The following is a 16,621-nucleotide window of genomic DNA, read 5'->3' as shown; positions in this document are numbered from 1 at the left end:
GTTGTCAGCAAACTGGAATTTGGCATTGGAGCTGTGCTTAGCCACACAGTCATAAGTGTAAAGCGAGTAGCGCAGGGGGCAAAGCACACAGCCTTGTGGTGCAACTGTGCTAATAGAGATCATGGAGGAGTTGGTGTTGACTCTGCAAGTGAGAAAACCATGGATCCAATTGCACGAGGAAGGTTTGAGGCCAAGGTCTTGGAGTTTATTGGTAGGTTTTGAGGGGATGATGGTATTGAATGCTGAGCTGTAGTCGATAAAGAGCATCCTGATGTATGGATTTTTGCTGTCCCGATGTTTCACAGTTGAGAGAAGAACCAATGAGATGGCATCTTTGTGTCCCGATGTTTCACAGTTGAGAGAAGAACCAATGAGATGGCATCTTTGTGGACCTTTGTGCTCTGCTAGGCAAATTGGAGTGAATCTATGTTGGTTCTCAGTCAGGAGTTGATGTGTTTCATTACCAACCTCTCAAAGCACTTCATAATGGATGTAAGTACTACTGGATGATAGTCATTAAGGCAGGTTACCACGTTCTTCTTAGGCACCAGCATAATGGAAGCCTGCTTGAAGCAGCAGGGACAAAGCGAGAGGTTAAAGATCTCAGTGAACACTCCAGATGATCAGCACGGCTCTTTAGTACTTGGTCAGATACCCTGTCTGGGGGAGATGCTTTCTGTGAGTTCACCCTCATGAAGGCTGCTCACACATCGCTCTCAGACAAACCACAGGATTATCGGGGCTGTGGGAGTTTGTGATGGTTCCTCCATGTTTTAAGGGTCAAAGTGAGCTCATCTGGCAGTGAAGCCATGTCGCTCGATTTAACTTTCTTAGAGGTGACAGTGTCGAGCACCCTTTGTTGATTTAATCACATGCAAGAGAATAGTATGGATTCAGAGGTGATTAAAAGAAAACAAAGTGTAGGAATAAATGAGTTCTTTGCAGGTTGGAGGCTTTGAGTAGTAGGCACAACTCAGTGTTAGGGCCAACTCTTCACAATCCATTATCAATAACCTGGCTAACAGGTTCCCAGTAACACGAGGCAAGCGGAAATAAAAGCAGTGATGAGGACAGGACTCCTCAAGAGTGAGTGGACAACAACTTGTCAGAAACACAACGTGGAAAATGTGAGATTATCTGCTTTGGCAGAAAGGACAGGCATTCAAAGGCACTAAGGTATGCACAAGCCACTGAAAGCTAACACCCTGGTGCAGGAGGCAGTTAGGAAGGCAACTAATATGTTAGCCTTTATTGCTGGAGGATTTGAATACAAGAGTAAAGGCATCTCACTTCAATATCTTATTCTTCTTCATAGGCAACAGCCCCAGGTTCAAGGATGATTTGTTCCAGGTTTATGAGTTCTGAGAAACCAATGTGAATACCACAGAGTCTGCCACAGATAGAGCAGGGGGTGACTGAGAGGGCAGGCAGGAGGATAGTTTGTAAGTTGACCCACTTCTGTTGCGTATATGGGGCTTCTGTGTGGTGCTGAATCACGGCCTTGGGTATATACTGGTTCACCAGGAGGGGCCATGGGCCAGAGATTCTCGGGCATCACAGTGAATGTTGTACTTCAAGAAGGCCTCGAGCACATCCTCGAATCTTTTCCTCTGCGTCGAGCACATCCTCGAATCTTTTCCTCTGCGTGCCTGGTCTTCTCCTGTTTCGGAACTCAAAGTACTGTCTGTTTTGGGAATTTTGTCTTTGGTGGCTCTTCCAATATAGATCAAGTGTAGATAGGCCTTCAGTAATGGTTATGTTGGCCTGGAAGAGGACATTGATGAATTTGGAAGATTTTGCAGTGACTCCCTTAGTAGAATTTTTTTTCCCCTCTTCTGTCTTGAGCTGCCAGCTGTATGCAGTTTAAATCTCTGGTGCATTAAGGAACACAACTGCCTGAGAAACATTGGCCTCCAACGCGGCAAGATGGCAGTGTGACTGGTCGCAGCAGCTTCTACGGGGTCTACAAAAGGTGCTACCATTATACTTAAATGCACATTTAATAACTGCAAGATCCTGCTATACGTTAAGAACTTAAAGTACTGCAGGTCTACACCATCAGCGAGTTGCTCCCTGGTGGAGAAAGTGAAGGAGCTGTGCTATCTGAGTTGATGGAGGCTTACGATCAAACAGCGAGAGGCCATCCTGGTCGTTTTTCTTGTGATCGTAAGATCCCTTTAGCCATTGTTAATTTGGTATGCCACAGGTTGGACTCACTGATTAATTATATGCCAGCAGGGGCAGATGGATTGAGTACGGTTTTAGGTTGTAGCGAGGATTAGGCCTGAAGCCACAGTGTTGCCTGTTTGCAGCCACTCGGAGTGAGGGGACAAAGCTGCTGTGCTTCACCGGGGGCTGTGTGGCACGGTGTTCAGAACAGAGTCGGAGCAGCCCTCCCAGAGCTTCACTCAGCAGAAGACAAGCTCTGTCATGGCCAACCGCAGATTTTTTAGAGGCACAGTGAACTCCGGCCTCAAGCTGTGGGGTTGCTTGCTTTTCAGCTGCAGGAGAGGCGCCCGAGCCATCGTGCTCTAATAGAGACAATGCAGCATGGTTGTGGTGACTGAAGGCTTAAAATGGACTGAGGAGTCTGGACTATATACTGTACATATACTGCGTTTTTACTAATATTCCCTATGTGCTTGTATATGCGAGGACTCAGCCTCAGAACCATGGTGTTGCCTAGCGAGCATCGGGGGCCAGTCGATAGTTAACATCGGTGGGCTGGGGAGGGGGTCTGGACTGTATATACACATGCTATCATTGTATTTTTACTGATATCCGATGTGGGTTTGTTGACTTGTATGCATCAAGCTGCAGTGTCGTGGGGTGGGGGGGTGGGGAGGGACTCGGGGCTCGTGTTATGTGATTGTGGTCGATGTGTGACTGTTGGTAATTTGTCTTTGTACCCTGACCCTGTAGTCACACTGTCTCGGTTGGCCCTATTCCTCTGTGGTTAAATGACAATTAAACTTGAATTGAATAGAGAGCATTATTGTGACCATATCTGGAGTATTGTGTATAAACACTGTCACTTTACCTATAATTCCTTTAGACTAGCTGTTCCCAACCTGGGGTCCACCGACCCCTTCCTTAATGGTATGAAAATGTTTGGAACCCCTGCTTCAGAGGGAGTGCAGCATCAGGCTGGTTCCTGGAACTCCATGGTACAAGGCGCAGCCTCCATTCTGTAGCACTCAGAGGAATGAGGGGCAAATTCACTGAAATACACAAAACTCTCAGAGGGCTCACAGCATCAATGCAGGAGGAATTTTCCCTGGTTAAAGACCAAGCTCCATCTCAAAATAAGCGGTAGGTAATTTAGTATTGGAACAGGAGGAAATTCTTCTTTCAAAGGGAGGTGAATCCTTTGCATTCTCTGGCCTGGAAGGCTGTGGAAACCAAGTCACTGAGTACATTTAAAACAGAGCTCAGCTTTCTGGATATTAAAGAAATCCAGGGTTACAAGCAGATGGCAAGAAAATCATTCTGAGATGAAAAATCAGCCATGATCTTATTGAAAGGTAGAGCAGGTTTAAGGGGCCAGAAAGACTATCATTGCCATAATGTTATTGAAATTAGATACTTATTTTTATGGTGATGCCAGAACAAGGTCTACTTCTGGCTTTATTCAATTGGTTTGCTGCTGGTTGGGAGCTCTGACCCCTCCCCGCAACCCCCCCGACAATTTCAATGGTACTTGATTGAAATCGTCATTACTTACTCAAAATGTACCTGCTTATTTTTGGGTAGATCATAACTGACCTATGTCAGTCAGGTGTGTCCCAGAGGCCACAATGTAGTAAGGTGTTCTTGCTATTATTAAAGCAACCGATACGTGCCATTTACAGTGGGTACGTTGGATTTAAATCAAGGCTAGCATTGCTGTGGACTATGCAGATGTTTGGTGGCAAGCTTCAACACATCACCATGACTTGTTTTAATTCATGTGGAAAAAAAGTTATAGGCAAATAGCCCGAATGGAGTCAGAAACTCTTACTCCTCAGCTTGAGCAATCAAGCGAGCCGAATCAGAAAGCATCCTTCGGCAGCAGAACAGCTGAAATACTGCAGGAACAGCAGATGGGCACTCATTTTCAGTACCAGCTTTCTATTACCAAGCAGTTCTCCATTGAGTTATGAAATTGCAAGGGTAAAAAGACCGTGATGGAAGTTACATACGGGCCTCTGAACAGCAGACAGGATGTGGGCAAAAAATTACAGCGAGAAATAGAAAATGCATGTCAAAAGGACAATGTTACGATAGTCATGAGAGGTCTCAATATGCAGGTAGGAAATCAGGTTGGTATTGATTTTGGCTCCCAAGAGATAGAATGTGTAGAATGCCTATGAGATTGCTATTGAGCCGACTAAAGGAACAGCTATTCTGGATTGGGTGTTGTACAATGAACCAGGTTTGATTAGGGAACTTGAGGTAAAGGAACCCCTAGGAGACAGTGATTATAATATGATAGAACTCACCCTGCAACTTGAGAGGGAGAAGCAGAAGTCAAATGTATCAGTATTACAGTGGAGCAAAGAGAATTACAGCTGGTCAGAGCTGATTGGAAGGGACACTAACAGGGATAATGGCAGAGCAGCAACGGCTGGAGTTTCCGGGAGAAGTTCCGAACACATTGAACAGATACATCCCAAAGAAGAAGTATTCTAAAGGCAGCACAACACAACAGTGGCTGACAAGAGAAGTCATAAAAGCCAAAGAGAGGGCATATAATACAGCAAAATTTAGTGAGGATTGGGAAGCTTTTAAAAAACAACAGAAGGCAAAAAAAAAAAAATCCTATAAAGGAAAAGATTAAATATGAAGGTAAGCTAGCCAATAACATCAAAGAGAGGATACCAAATTATTTTTTTTTAGATATATGAAAAGTAAAAGAGAGCCTAGAGTAGATATCCAACGACTGGAAAATGATGCTGGAGAGGAAGTAAAGGGGAACAAGGAAATAGCAGATGGACTGAATAAGTATTTTGTATCATTCTTCACTGTGGCAAAATACTAGCAGAATGTTGGAAGCTCTAGAACGTCAGAGGTCAGAAGTGAGTGTAGTTGCTATTCCGAAGCTACTTGGGAAATTGAAAGGTCTAAAGGTATTCAAGACACCTGGACTATACCCCAGGGTTCTGAAAAAGGTAGCTGAGGAGATTGTGGAGGTATTAATAATGATCTTTTAAGAACCATGATTCTGGAATGGTTCCAGAGGAATGGAAAATTGCAAATGTCACTCCACTCTTCAAGAAGCGGGGGAGAGAAATAAAACTATAGGATAGTTAGTCTGATCTCAGATGTTGGAATCAATCGTTAAGGATGAGGTTTCGGGGTACTTAGAGGCAGGTGGCAAAACAGGCTGAAGTCAGCATGGTTTCGTTAACGGAAAATCTTGCCTGACAAATCCGTTAGAATTCTTTGAAGAAATAACAAGCAGGATAGACAAAGGAAACACAAACAGAAAGACAAAGGAAAATTGGTGGACGTTGTGTACTTGGATTTTCAGAACGACTTTGACAAGGTGCCGCACGGAGTAATACTGGAGAGGTACCAGCATGGAGAGAGCATTGGCTGATTGGTAGGAGGCAAAGAAGTGTAGTGCTGAGCTGGTGGGAGGCTGCAGAAGGACTTTAGACAGGCAAAGAAGTGGCAGATGAAATACAACGTCAAGAAGTGTATGGTCATGCACTTTGGTAGAAGGAATAAAAGCACAGACTAGTTTCTAACTGGGGAGAAAATTCAAAAATCCGAGGCGCAAAGGGACTTGGGGATCTCGTGAAAGATTCCCTAAAGTTTAACTTGCAGGTTGAGTCAGTGATGAGAAAAGTGAATGCAGTGTTAGCATTCATTCAGAGAAGACTAGAATATTAAAAAAAACAAGAATGTAATGCTTTATAAGTCACTGGTGAGGCCTTACTTAGAGTATGGAGAGCAGTTTTGGGCTGCTTATCCAAGAAAGGATGTGTTGACATTGGAGAGGGTTCAAAGGAGGTTCACCAAAACAATTCCAGGAATGAAAGCCTTGTCATATGAAGAGCGTTTGATGGCTCTGGACCTCTACTCGCTGTAATTTAAAAAGCTGAAGGGGAATCTCATTGAAACCTATCAAATGCTGACAGGCCTAGATACATTGTGTGCGGAAAGGATGTTTCCTATAGTGGGGAGGTCTAGATCTGAAGGGTACAACCTCAGAATAGAGGGATATCCACTTAGAATGGTAAAGAGGAGGTATTTCTTAAGCCAGAGGGTGGTGAATCTGTGAAATTCATTCCTAAGTGGCTGTGGAGGCCAAGTAATTGGTGTATTTAAGGCAGATATCGATAGATTCTTGGTAAGTCAGGGCATGAGAAGTTACAGGGAAAAGGCAGAAGAATAGGGTTGAGAGGGAAGTGGATCAGCTATGATCGAATGGAGTAGATTATGGGCTAAATGGCCTAACTCTGCTGCTGTGTCTTATGGTCCTAAGTAACATAGGGTTCTAACTCAATTTGGGTGAGGCAGGGTGGAGTGTTAATTCACAGATGAATAAGGTGTCACGCTAATGTAGCACGAATACAAGGCATACAACCAAAAACCTCCCTGGAATCACTTTGCTGCAGAGCATTCTTCCATGAAATCAGCAAATTCCACAACACCAAGGGGAAATAAATGCAAAACCACATTAATATAACAAAATTATTTTTTAATCCAATGGAATCCAGCAATTTATCTTTGTTCTGGTACAGTGGTCAATTTTTAATGATGTCTGCCTTTGCGTTCTTGAAGGCTAATGATGTATAAATTTCAAGGGCAGTGCTGACCCTCCCCTTGCAAGAGAGCAGGAAGTGGTTCATTGTGCTTCAAGTACTAACTCATTGTGGCCTAGTCAGGGTGGAGTGCAGGGATTGCTTTAATTATTACTGGCAGGAAAACTGTAAACACATTTGATTTAATTACCCTTCAAATATCGCAAGATACAAATCTAAGGAACATTCTTCCAGTTCTATTGCAGGGTTCATGGGAATTCTGTGAAGTGATATTCCTCTGTTGGAAAAGTTGATTTGGGTGTTTATTCTGCGGGCACTCACATGCCGTGTAGTTTGTAAATAACTTTCATTTCTCAGGTCCTTGCTTCAGATTGTCACTTTGCAAATTTTAACTTAGCTATCAATGCGGTGATCCTTGGTGAGACCACAGTGCTGCAGACCACATTTTTACATTTCGTTTTTTCACTGTTCCACTGCCCTCTTTTCCAGACAAATGTGTCCCTTTAAAGCAAAGCTTCACTCAAAAGCTTGAGAGTCCTGTTCGTGATTCTGCCATACTCATTAACTACAACTTCCACGTGTAACAGTTACTTCATGCCTTTGTCCGTCTTTGAGTGAATCAGAACATAAAACCCTTCTGATGCACGAAGAATTCTAGATCTGACAGGATATTCTCAAAGCAAGAAACGGCTTTCCCATTCCAGGCCTGACCTTTGCCTCTAATATGTGAATAATTCACTGCTCTAAATCTCATTTCACTCTGAGTTAAACAAAATCAGGTCAGTGTTGAAAAGAAGTATCATACATGGCATCCCATTATTTGCTTGCTAAAATAAAAACTTTAAGATACAAGTGCTCTGCTTTTTGTTCTATGTCAAATATGACAAATAATTCTAAAGTTTTAGTTAGTAAACATGTTTGAAAACAGAGTGACCTGGAAGCTTGGCAACACCAAATTTTGAAGATAAATTGTTGGCTTTCTATGGGGGACAAATGGGTCCAGTCGCCAAGCTGAGCCAGAATCAGGAAAGTGATCATGGACGTTGATGGGACTAAGTGAGTTAAGATTAATAGATTGCTTTTTGAGAAATTCAGAGTTCCAAGAGCATCTCATGCTTTGGGGTTCCCAAATGCACACAAGTCAGTTAGGAGGTTACAAGAATTCTATAGCTCATGGACACCACCAGACCAGGACCACAGTCCACAATTTTAACAACTAGTCATGATAAAGAAGAGATCAGAATTTATTGTTTCACCACCTGAAAAGAAAGAAGAAAGCACAACACAGAGTGGCTGACAGCAACTTCCACAAGTGAAAGTATGGGTGGCAACATAAAGGGACCATTCTCCAGTCCACTTGAAGAGCAATGGGAAGCCTGGTCTGAAAAGTAACAAAATCTAAGAGTTTCCCATGAGGACCTAAGTCACAAATTGGGCAAGTAGATGTTATGGTAGCACAAAAGATTTAAAAAAAAAAGTGATGAAAACGAAGAAATGTGGTAGAATCACACGGAGGAGAATGAGAAGTTGACAATTTCAGAAGAGCCATGCTACAAATTGCCAAAGTACGTTTTGCATGATGCTAAAAGAATATTGAGAGTATTGTCTGAAAACCACAGGCTTGTCACGTGAACTGCTTGAGTACCTGCCACCAAGAGCTGTAGATACTTTGCCAAAAGACAGCAAGCAAAGCCATTACTACATTACTGTGTAGGTAAGTTATACTGGAAGAGACAACTGGGCAGACAACCATTAACAGGAAAAACTAGCTATGAAGGAAAGCATCAAGTCAGCCAGGAAGATAGACTATTGTGGGATGACCTGAAATGAGCCTCTTGAGCAGTCTGAAATTAAGAGCTTTGCTTGGACAGTACGTTAGCATCTTCAGTGCAAAGGGAACCTTCGTGGAGCTGATAGAAAGCAGTTTGGAGGAAAGTCTATATCCTGTTTGGTCTGCATGGGATAAGGCTGGGTGCTGAGGAAAGATCTCTTGAGGAGATGAGTTAATGGTTGTTTGGGAGCCAATGGCCTGACGTTCACTGGCGGAGGTCATGCTCCAGAGGAAGGCATCTCTAGGTGTTTAAGATTTGGCCTCTTTGAGATGGAGACCAGTTCATCTGACCGCAGCAGCACCATGCTTGTCTGTCAGCCGGATTGTGCTGTGAGGGCTGGTCCTTACTGTGCAGATTTATACAAGTTCAGAGCAGAGTAGGTTATATAACTGCAAGTGTTACTTTAGGAAATGATTATTGAACACAGTTATACAAGGCACTGCTGATAGCTGAGTATTAACTCAGTTCTATAAAGGGACATTTCATTGATAGCTCTCAATTTGCTACCTTAGGAAACAGCAACACAAAAGACTGCAGACACCACAGGGATAATGCGGGCATCACCTCAGATGAACTGTACATGGACTGATGGTCCTTTGTTAAAGTAAGTGGCTGCGCTGGACTGCAGATTTTGGAGGAAAAATGGATAGGCCTCAAAGTAAACAACTGAAGAGGAAGATTAGATTCTACAGGGGCAAAAAGGGTTGAACAAAATGATTACAGATGTGGTAGTGATTGAAGGGAATTTAAAAAATAGGAATTCTAAACTATTAAGTCCAGCATTCTAGTTTCCTCAGAACAAATTTTGTCAGGACACAGATGTGGAAGATCATTTTAATAATACCTCTAGTCAGAATTGTTCTGATTTACCCCTATTTTATGAGTCAAAGCAGGCTCTCAGTCGCCGGGCCTTCTTTCAAGCTTATGTGGTAAATTCCTCTCCTGCTGATGGATAATCCCAGCCTCTCTTTCTTGCTTTTCACTGTGTCAAAGCCTGGAGCAGCCATGTCTGTATGTCAAGACCATCTGTCCTTCATGCTGAGGCCCAACTGATTAAAGCACAACCTCAAGGTAAAACGGCACTAAGAAACCATTTACCTTCAATGACGGCATGGAAAAAGGCCACAGCAAGTAATTTAATTATTAAGTAAACTCCGGAACCTAGGCTTTCTGTTGAACCATTGCACCCGTGAGTGTGCCTCGTGACCTCAGCAGTATTTCGTGATGAGGGCGTTAAGTCAGGCCACATCCCGCTGGTGTCTGACATCAGCCTGCTGACAGAAGCATGCTGTGGCAGGTCCCCGAGGACCAGGTGCAGTGGAAAAGCTGCTGTGAGAACTCTGCTTGAATGGGAAAGCCCGAGTATCAAATTACATCCTGCAGTCCACGGTGTATGTGTGAACTTCGACAGGCTCACCCGTAGGCTCCCATTCATTAATCTACAGACAAGGACACCAGCAGCCTAACAGGTGGCTTTTGCGTGCTCCAATACTCTTACAAAACAAGGTCAAACCAGGGCTCGGCTACTTTCCCCCATTATGCTTTTGATTTAGATCCAACATACCCACTGACCATGCTAACCTGCTTGTATCTCTCTTCAAGATTGCCCTGGGTGCATTCTTCAATTGGGAGGATGTTTCCCTGTGGATCAGTGACGGTTTGTATAATACAGGGCCCTTCTGACTGCAATTGGCCGTCTCTGCTCCTGAATTTCAACATGGTTTCACCTGAGCTATGGAGGGAGTCCATAAAAGGAGCAGTGAGAGGTGAGCAATCCGGTGGGCTAGAGAGGAGGAGAAAACGGGAAGTCTGGAGGCTTGGGTAAGTTGGAAGAGAGGGCTGGGAAATGATGGGCCCAGCCAGAAAATCCAATGGCCCTTCTGAATATGAGGGAAAAATAACACCAATGCCAGCAAACAAGTCATCTGATGACACCCTCTATTGTTTAAGGTGTGGGTGTGGGTGTGCACGCGCGGTGTGTAAGACAGAGGAATAGGATACAGGCAGGACAATGAACAACACAGTGAGCTTTGAGCTGAAACTGACACGATGAGGGGAAATATCAGTTTGAAAAGAAGAGAGACCTTTAATTGGAGTAAGCACCCTTTAAGGTGAGCTTGGCAAGATATCGTGAATGATTTAAGGGTAAAGTAATACAACTGGGGCTGAGAGCTAGTTACGCATAGATAAGTTTGGTGTGGGCTGGGGTGGGAACAGCTGGAGGGTTGGAAGCAAGGTCCAAGAAACTGGAAAATGTGAGAACTGAGCAGAGGCCAATCTCCAGGGTGGAGCCAAAGGTAGAAAAGCATACAGTATAAGAATTTTCATTGCTGGACTCTCTGAAAGATGTCCTGTTAATTTTAGATCTATAGCTGAGGTCAGTAATATTCAGTCATAGTAAAACTGACAAAACATTGATCAACCCAGCTGATATCACAAATGTAGGACCCAATCACATTTTTAATAAATGTCATTCTGTTTCACATAAAGTGGGCTAGTGATAGAATTTTATTCCCATATTCTGCAATTATAGAAAGATATAGTTGTACTAGCAGATTGAAAGGTGTACGTTGAGAGCAGAGTGCTCTTGGCTACAGACTCACCTGTGGTAATGAATCTATGCTTTGACCGTAAAGTCGCACCACTGTTTCTGAAGAACTTGATGTTGAGCAACTCAGCTCACGCACAATCAATCCTATATCAGATGAAACAGACTTTGTTAGAATATTGCAAAGCTGCAGGCTGAGGAAACTTTAATTTACCTTTCACTAAGTTCTTGAAAACAATTAAAAGAAATAATTCTTGCCAATACTTTGATGAATTGAAACCATAAATTAAGTTCAACTAAACTTACGATTCTCTATTCAAGTGCATGACATGTACTGAAATACTTCAACATACATTAATCTTGCCTCTACCAAATAGATCAAGTAACTCATATCTTAAGGAGGCTGTCAATAATCTGATTCATGATCAAAAAATACTCAGCCTTGGAGGCACAGAAAGTGAACAGCTGGGCCAGGTGATAAATTCTTCTTGGAGTTCTTTTGCTGCCTTGGTGATAATTTGTGCTATTTTGTATTCCACGTCACTGCTGGAGTCAGAAGGAATCTTTTCAGACGAAATCTGACTTTCTGACAATCAGACGTACAAACTAAATGCACTTCATTGAACAAATACTGTTGACATTTTATAAGAACATTAATGTTTGTATATTCTACAACCTGTCCAGCATTATTAACATTGAGGATCAACACATTCGGCCTGCTTTCTTACTCGTTTGTTCAGTTGCTTTACTCTGATTCTACTCACTCACTTTCTATGCTTTACTCTAGTTTCTTTCCTGTCATTTGCCGCATTTTCCTTATCGTTTTACATAATCTGGTAGAGAAATGTATCACAGTCCAAAATGCTCATGAGTCACAGTTCTGCATTGATGTCTTGGCCCATTACCGAACACATTTCCAGTTGGTTTGTAGTATGGTCTGCCAAGGAGAAGGTTCATCTCGCCCACCAATCTAGCTCTTTGACTAGAACCTTGTGAAGCATTTGTTACTCTCTGTTCAACTATTTTTTTGTATGTTATCTATTGGTGTTTGTGGGTGACAAATTACGAAGGAAGTGTTTGTTCAGTATTTCTGAAATCCAGAACTACCCAAACATGCACTTATATCTAATCAAATCATCTTAAAATATCTCACGGCAACAAACTGTTAGATGATAAGAGACAGGAGCAGAACCAGACCACTCAGCCGATTGAGTCTTCTTTGCCATTCTATCATGGCTGACTTACTATCCCTCTGAACCCTATTCTCCTGTCTTTTCCCTACTATCTTTGATGCCCTTTCTAATCAAGAACTTTATCAACTGCCACTTTAAATATACCCATTGACGGCAATTAATTCCACAGATTCACCACCCCGTTACAGAAATTCCTCCTCATCTCTATTCTAAATGGATGTCCTTCTGTTCCGAGGCTGTGCCCTCTGGTCTTAGACTCCTCCACTATAGAAGACATCCTCTCCACATCCACTCTATCTTGGCCTTTCAGTATTTGCTATTCTAAAATGCATGACTACATGCCGACAAATTCTTCTGCCAGTGATACTCCAATCACCAGACAATTGACCAGTTGATTTACTTAATTTTATTGCAGTTGCTAAAGGAGAACTGCTTGTTGAAAACTAAGAAGTTCTGATTTTTTGATATTAAATCTCTATTTCACTATACAAATTAATCTCAAGCAGTAAAATGATTTAATTTATTTCCTAAGCACTGATAAATTAATGGAGACAGGAAGACAGCAAGTACGTTAATTTTCTGTCAGTGGCGTCCAATTATTGACATGAGGTTTATACAAGAACACAAGGCACTTCAACATTGCACCTTCCTTCAACCATTCAGTTCTTGAACCAATCGACAAAACAGTAATCACTACAGTTTAGCAAATCATGACCACTTTGGTCACCCAGTGCTAAAATAGACTTGACTTCTTTTGTTCTAATTGTGTACAATTTATGGATAATTTAGGTTTTCCTTCTGAACGCTACTCATAAGATGCTGTGGCCTGTGATGTTGCTGCCAGTTTCTCATTGCACCTGTGCATTGATGTATTTGTCCATATGACAAACTTAGCTTTGATATTCAACATGATCATGGTCTCTACTCCTGCACCAGTTCCCCATAAACTTCAATTCCTCATTCTTTCAAATACATATATATCTCCACCTTAAATACATCTAGTGATTTGGCCTCCACATCTCTCTGGGGAAAGTATTCCAGAGATCTTTTACCCCAGAGAGAAGAAACTTCTATGCATTTCAGTTTAAGTGACCAGCCCCTAGCTTGTAACTAAGTCCTCTTATTTAGACGCTCCCACGAGTGAAAACATCTCAAAATCTCCTCTGTCAAGATACCTTGGAATCTTATACATTTGAATAAAGTCACCCATCATTCCTTCTCTCCTGAAAGGACAACCTTCTCATCCCCACTCCAAAACTGCACACAACATTACAGGTGTGGCCTCACCAACACTTGGAACAACTGTAACAAAATTTCCTGCCTTTTAAATGCTAATACCTTTGAAATGATTGCAAACATGGCATTTCCTTTCTTAATAACTTGCTGAACTCATGTCACCGTGTACAACACAGGAACAGGCACTTTAGCTGATTTAGTCTGTGCCAAACTGTTACTCTGCCTAGTCCCATCGATCTGTACCTATACCATAGCCCTCCAAACCCCTCCCATCCATGTTCCTATCTAAATTTCTCTAATGTTGAAATCAAACCCGCATCTACTACTTCCACCAGCAGCTCACTTCACACTCACCACCCTATTGGTATAGTTCTCCATAAATATTTCACCCTTCACCTTTAACCCATGACCTCTAGTTCTAGTCTTGCCCAACCTCAGGTGAAAAAAACAGCTTGCATTTACCCTATTTATACCCTTCATAATCATAATTTCTTACAAACCTTTTGAAATTCATGCACAAAAACATCTAGATGCTGAAGTTCACTCATATGTAGTTTCTGACCATAATCTGTCTTTCGATTCCCCTTACCAAAATGCATGACCTCATACTTCACATTAAGCTCTATTTACCATGTTTGCGTCTTTCCATATCTTGTTGTAGAATCGCAATGATCACATCACAACATGTCCTTGGCCTGTTTTCATACCATTGGCAAACTTGGAAAACTTACATTTCATATCTTATTCCAGTTCATCAATGTAAATTGGTAACAGCTGGGGATCAAAGCTCAATCCGTGGCATTCTGCTCTAGTTACACCCCTCCAGCATGAACAAATCATTTATTCCAACTCTTTATTTTCTACGTGGCGGCTAGTTTTCAATCCATGCTAACACACTTCCTCAAAACCCTTGGCTCTTAATCTGTGCACCAGCCGCTTATGTGGCACCTTCTCAAATGCCTCTTTGGGAATCTAATTACAATAATTCTACAGGTCACTCCATCATATTGAGTGATACAGCGTGAAAACAGGCCCTTTGCTCATCAGAGTCCATGCCCACTACCAACCACTTGTTTATATAATCTGACATTAATCCCACTCTGTCAACTGCCCTCAAATTTTACCACTCACCTACGCACTAAATTTGCAGCAGCCAGTTAAGCTGCCTGTGTTTGAGATGTGGAAGGAAACTGGAGCACCTGGAGGATACATGAACACAGAAACTCCATACAGACAGCACCATTGTTAGGACTGAATTTCAGGCAACGTAAATTCACACAGGTGGTGTAGAGGCATCTGCACCGGACTTCGATATGAGTGGTCCCAGGTTCAAATACCACTCCTGGCACACTGTCCTTCCGTGCTGGGGTGAGGATTGAGCTGGTAACTCAGCCTCACATAAAAAAAAATTGAAAAGTGCAGAAGAAATGGCAAGGATGCCGTCTGTTGCACCACAAGACGTGGAGAGGAACAACAAAGTTCAAACAAATCTCCCAAACAATGATTTACCTTTCAGCTAAGGGCTGAAAGTATTCAGCTTTCCTAAGTGATTAGTTAATACCCATTTGATTCATGAAACCTACAGCAAAGCTGGAAGAAAGACTTCTCAAACCAAGTTGGAATCTGTTTCTTTGGAAGGTACCTGGTAGAACCCATTTCTGCTTTCAGGAAGTACACCCCTGATATTTTCAGTGCACGTCAATTTGCTTTCTAATCGGCAAAAAACTAACTGAAATTTCTCATTTCACGAGCTTTCACATAGACGCCATAGTCAAGAAAGCTCAGTTCTACTTCCTAGGATGGCAAAAGATATTTGGCCTGCCCCCATCGAGCCTTACTAGAATTTTTTGATGCACCATAGAAAGCATCCAATATGGATGCATTAGAGTTGGTTTTGGCAATTATTCTGCCTGTGACCACAAGAAACTGAAGGGAGTTGTGGACACAGCCCTCATATCAAGGAAACCAGCCTCCCCTCCAGAGACAGCCTATATTTCTCAATGCCTCCAAAAGGCAGCCAGAATAATCAAAGACCCTACCCACCCTGGACACACCCTCTTCTCTCCCCTTCGATCGGGCGGAAGATACAAAAGCCTGAAAGCACATACCACTAAAGCTTAAGGACAGCTTCTGCCCCATTGTTATAAGACTATTGGATGGTTGCCTAGGACAATAAGACAGACTCTTCACCTCACAGTCTTCCTCTACCTTGCTATGATCTTGAAGCTTATTGTCTACCTGCACTGCACTTTCTCTGTAGTTGTTACACATTATTGTGCATTTGTTATGCTTTTGCCTCAATGCACTGTGTAATCAATTGATCTGTATGGGCTGTATGCCAGATAAGCTTTCCCCTGCACCTTGATATATGTGACAACAATAAACCAATCATTTCAACTTGCGCTGTTTTTAGTGTGGTATAAACAAATCAATCAATTATTTGCTCTCAAGTATCTATACTACACAGTGCGATTTTCTGCAGTAATAAAGGAAAGCTGGTAGGAACTCTCCTGCCATTACTCACCTGAATGTCCATTCAACTGCCGTGACATCAGCATCTCTTCCGTGATATGAATACACATGTCGGCACTGACGTCTGGAGCCAATTCATTCATCTGCTCCAAGTCCTTGGGATCATCCACCAGCATTTCTATTTCTGGGACAGAAACAACACACTTAGCTCCAGCACATTTCTAGTAAGCTACTTTGCAGCACTACAATCTCACATGACTTTGGAGAAAGGGTGGCAGTTTCTCAGCCAAGACTAGTTTGAAGGGTGCAGTCCTGAGCTGAAATTGACTATCGACTCAGCCAATTGAATCTTAAAATGACTACTCCAGTCTAGGAATGGCCGAACATAACACATTTATTATTTTGGGGTTAGCTGGCTTCTTTATTAACTCTGCTGGCAGGGTCAGGTGCAAACTCTTACTCTAAATTTTTACCTCCTCCTTTCAGTGGAAGATTTTCTGACTGCCAGGCAAAAAAAAAATATGAAATTGTAGAATTGTTTGCCGACAGTCCACAGAAAAGGGAGTTAATGTGTCATTTCCAGGTTTA

At 42.4% G+C, this 16,621-nt stretch overlaps 1 protein-coding gene across 2 annotated transcripts in view; it reads right to left on the bottom strand.

Annotated features, from left to right (window-relative positions):
• Positions 1-16,621, bottom strand: part of frmd6 (FERM domain containing 6) — a 125,249-nt gene that overhangs the window by 6,117 nt on the left and 102,511 nt on the right. For both annotated transcript variants that reach the window (XM_073039836.1, XM_073039835.1), the window contains 2 exons: positions 16,086-16,217; positions 11,188-11,279 (listed from right to left, as the gene is read on the bottom strand). In XM_073039836.1, coding sequence (XP_072895937.1) covers positions 11,188-11,279; positions 16,086-16,217 — 224 coding nt within the window. The remainder of the gene's footprint in view (positions 1-11,187; positions 11,280-16,085; positions 16,218-16,621) is intronic.

This window comes from Hemitrygon akajei, chromosome 3 (genome assembly GCF_048418815.1).
Source record: "Hemitrygon akajei chromosome 3, sHemAka1.3, whole genome shotgun sequence".
Taxonomy (NCBI): Eukaryota; Metazoa; Chordata; class Chondrichthyes; order Myliobatiformes; family Dasyatidae; genus Hemitrygon; species Hemitrygon akajei.
Note: the sequence above shows the minus strand (reverse complement) of the source record. Positions and strands in the feature narration are given on the sequence as shown.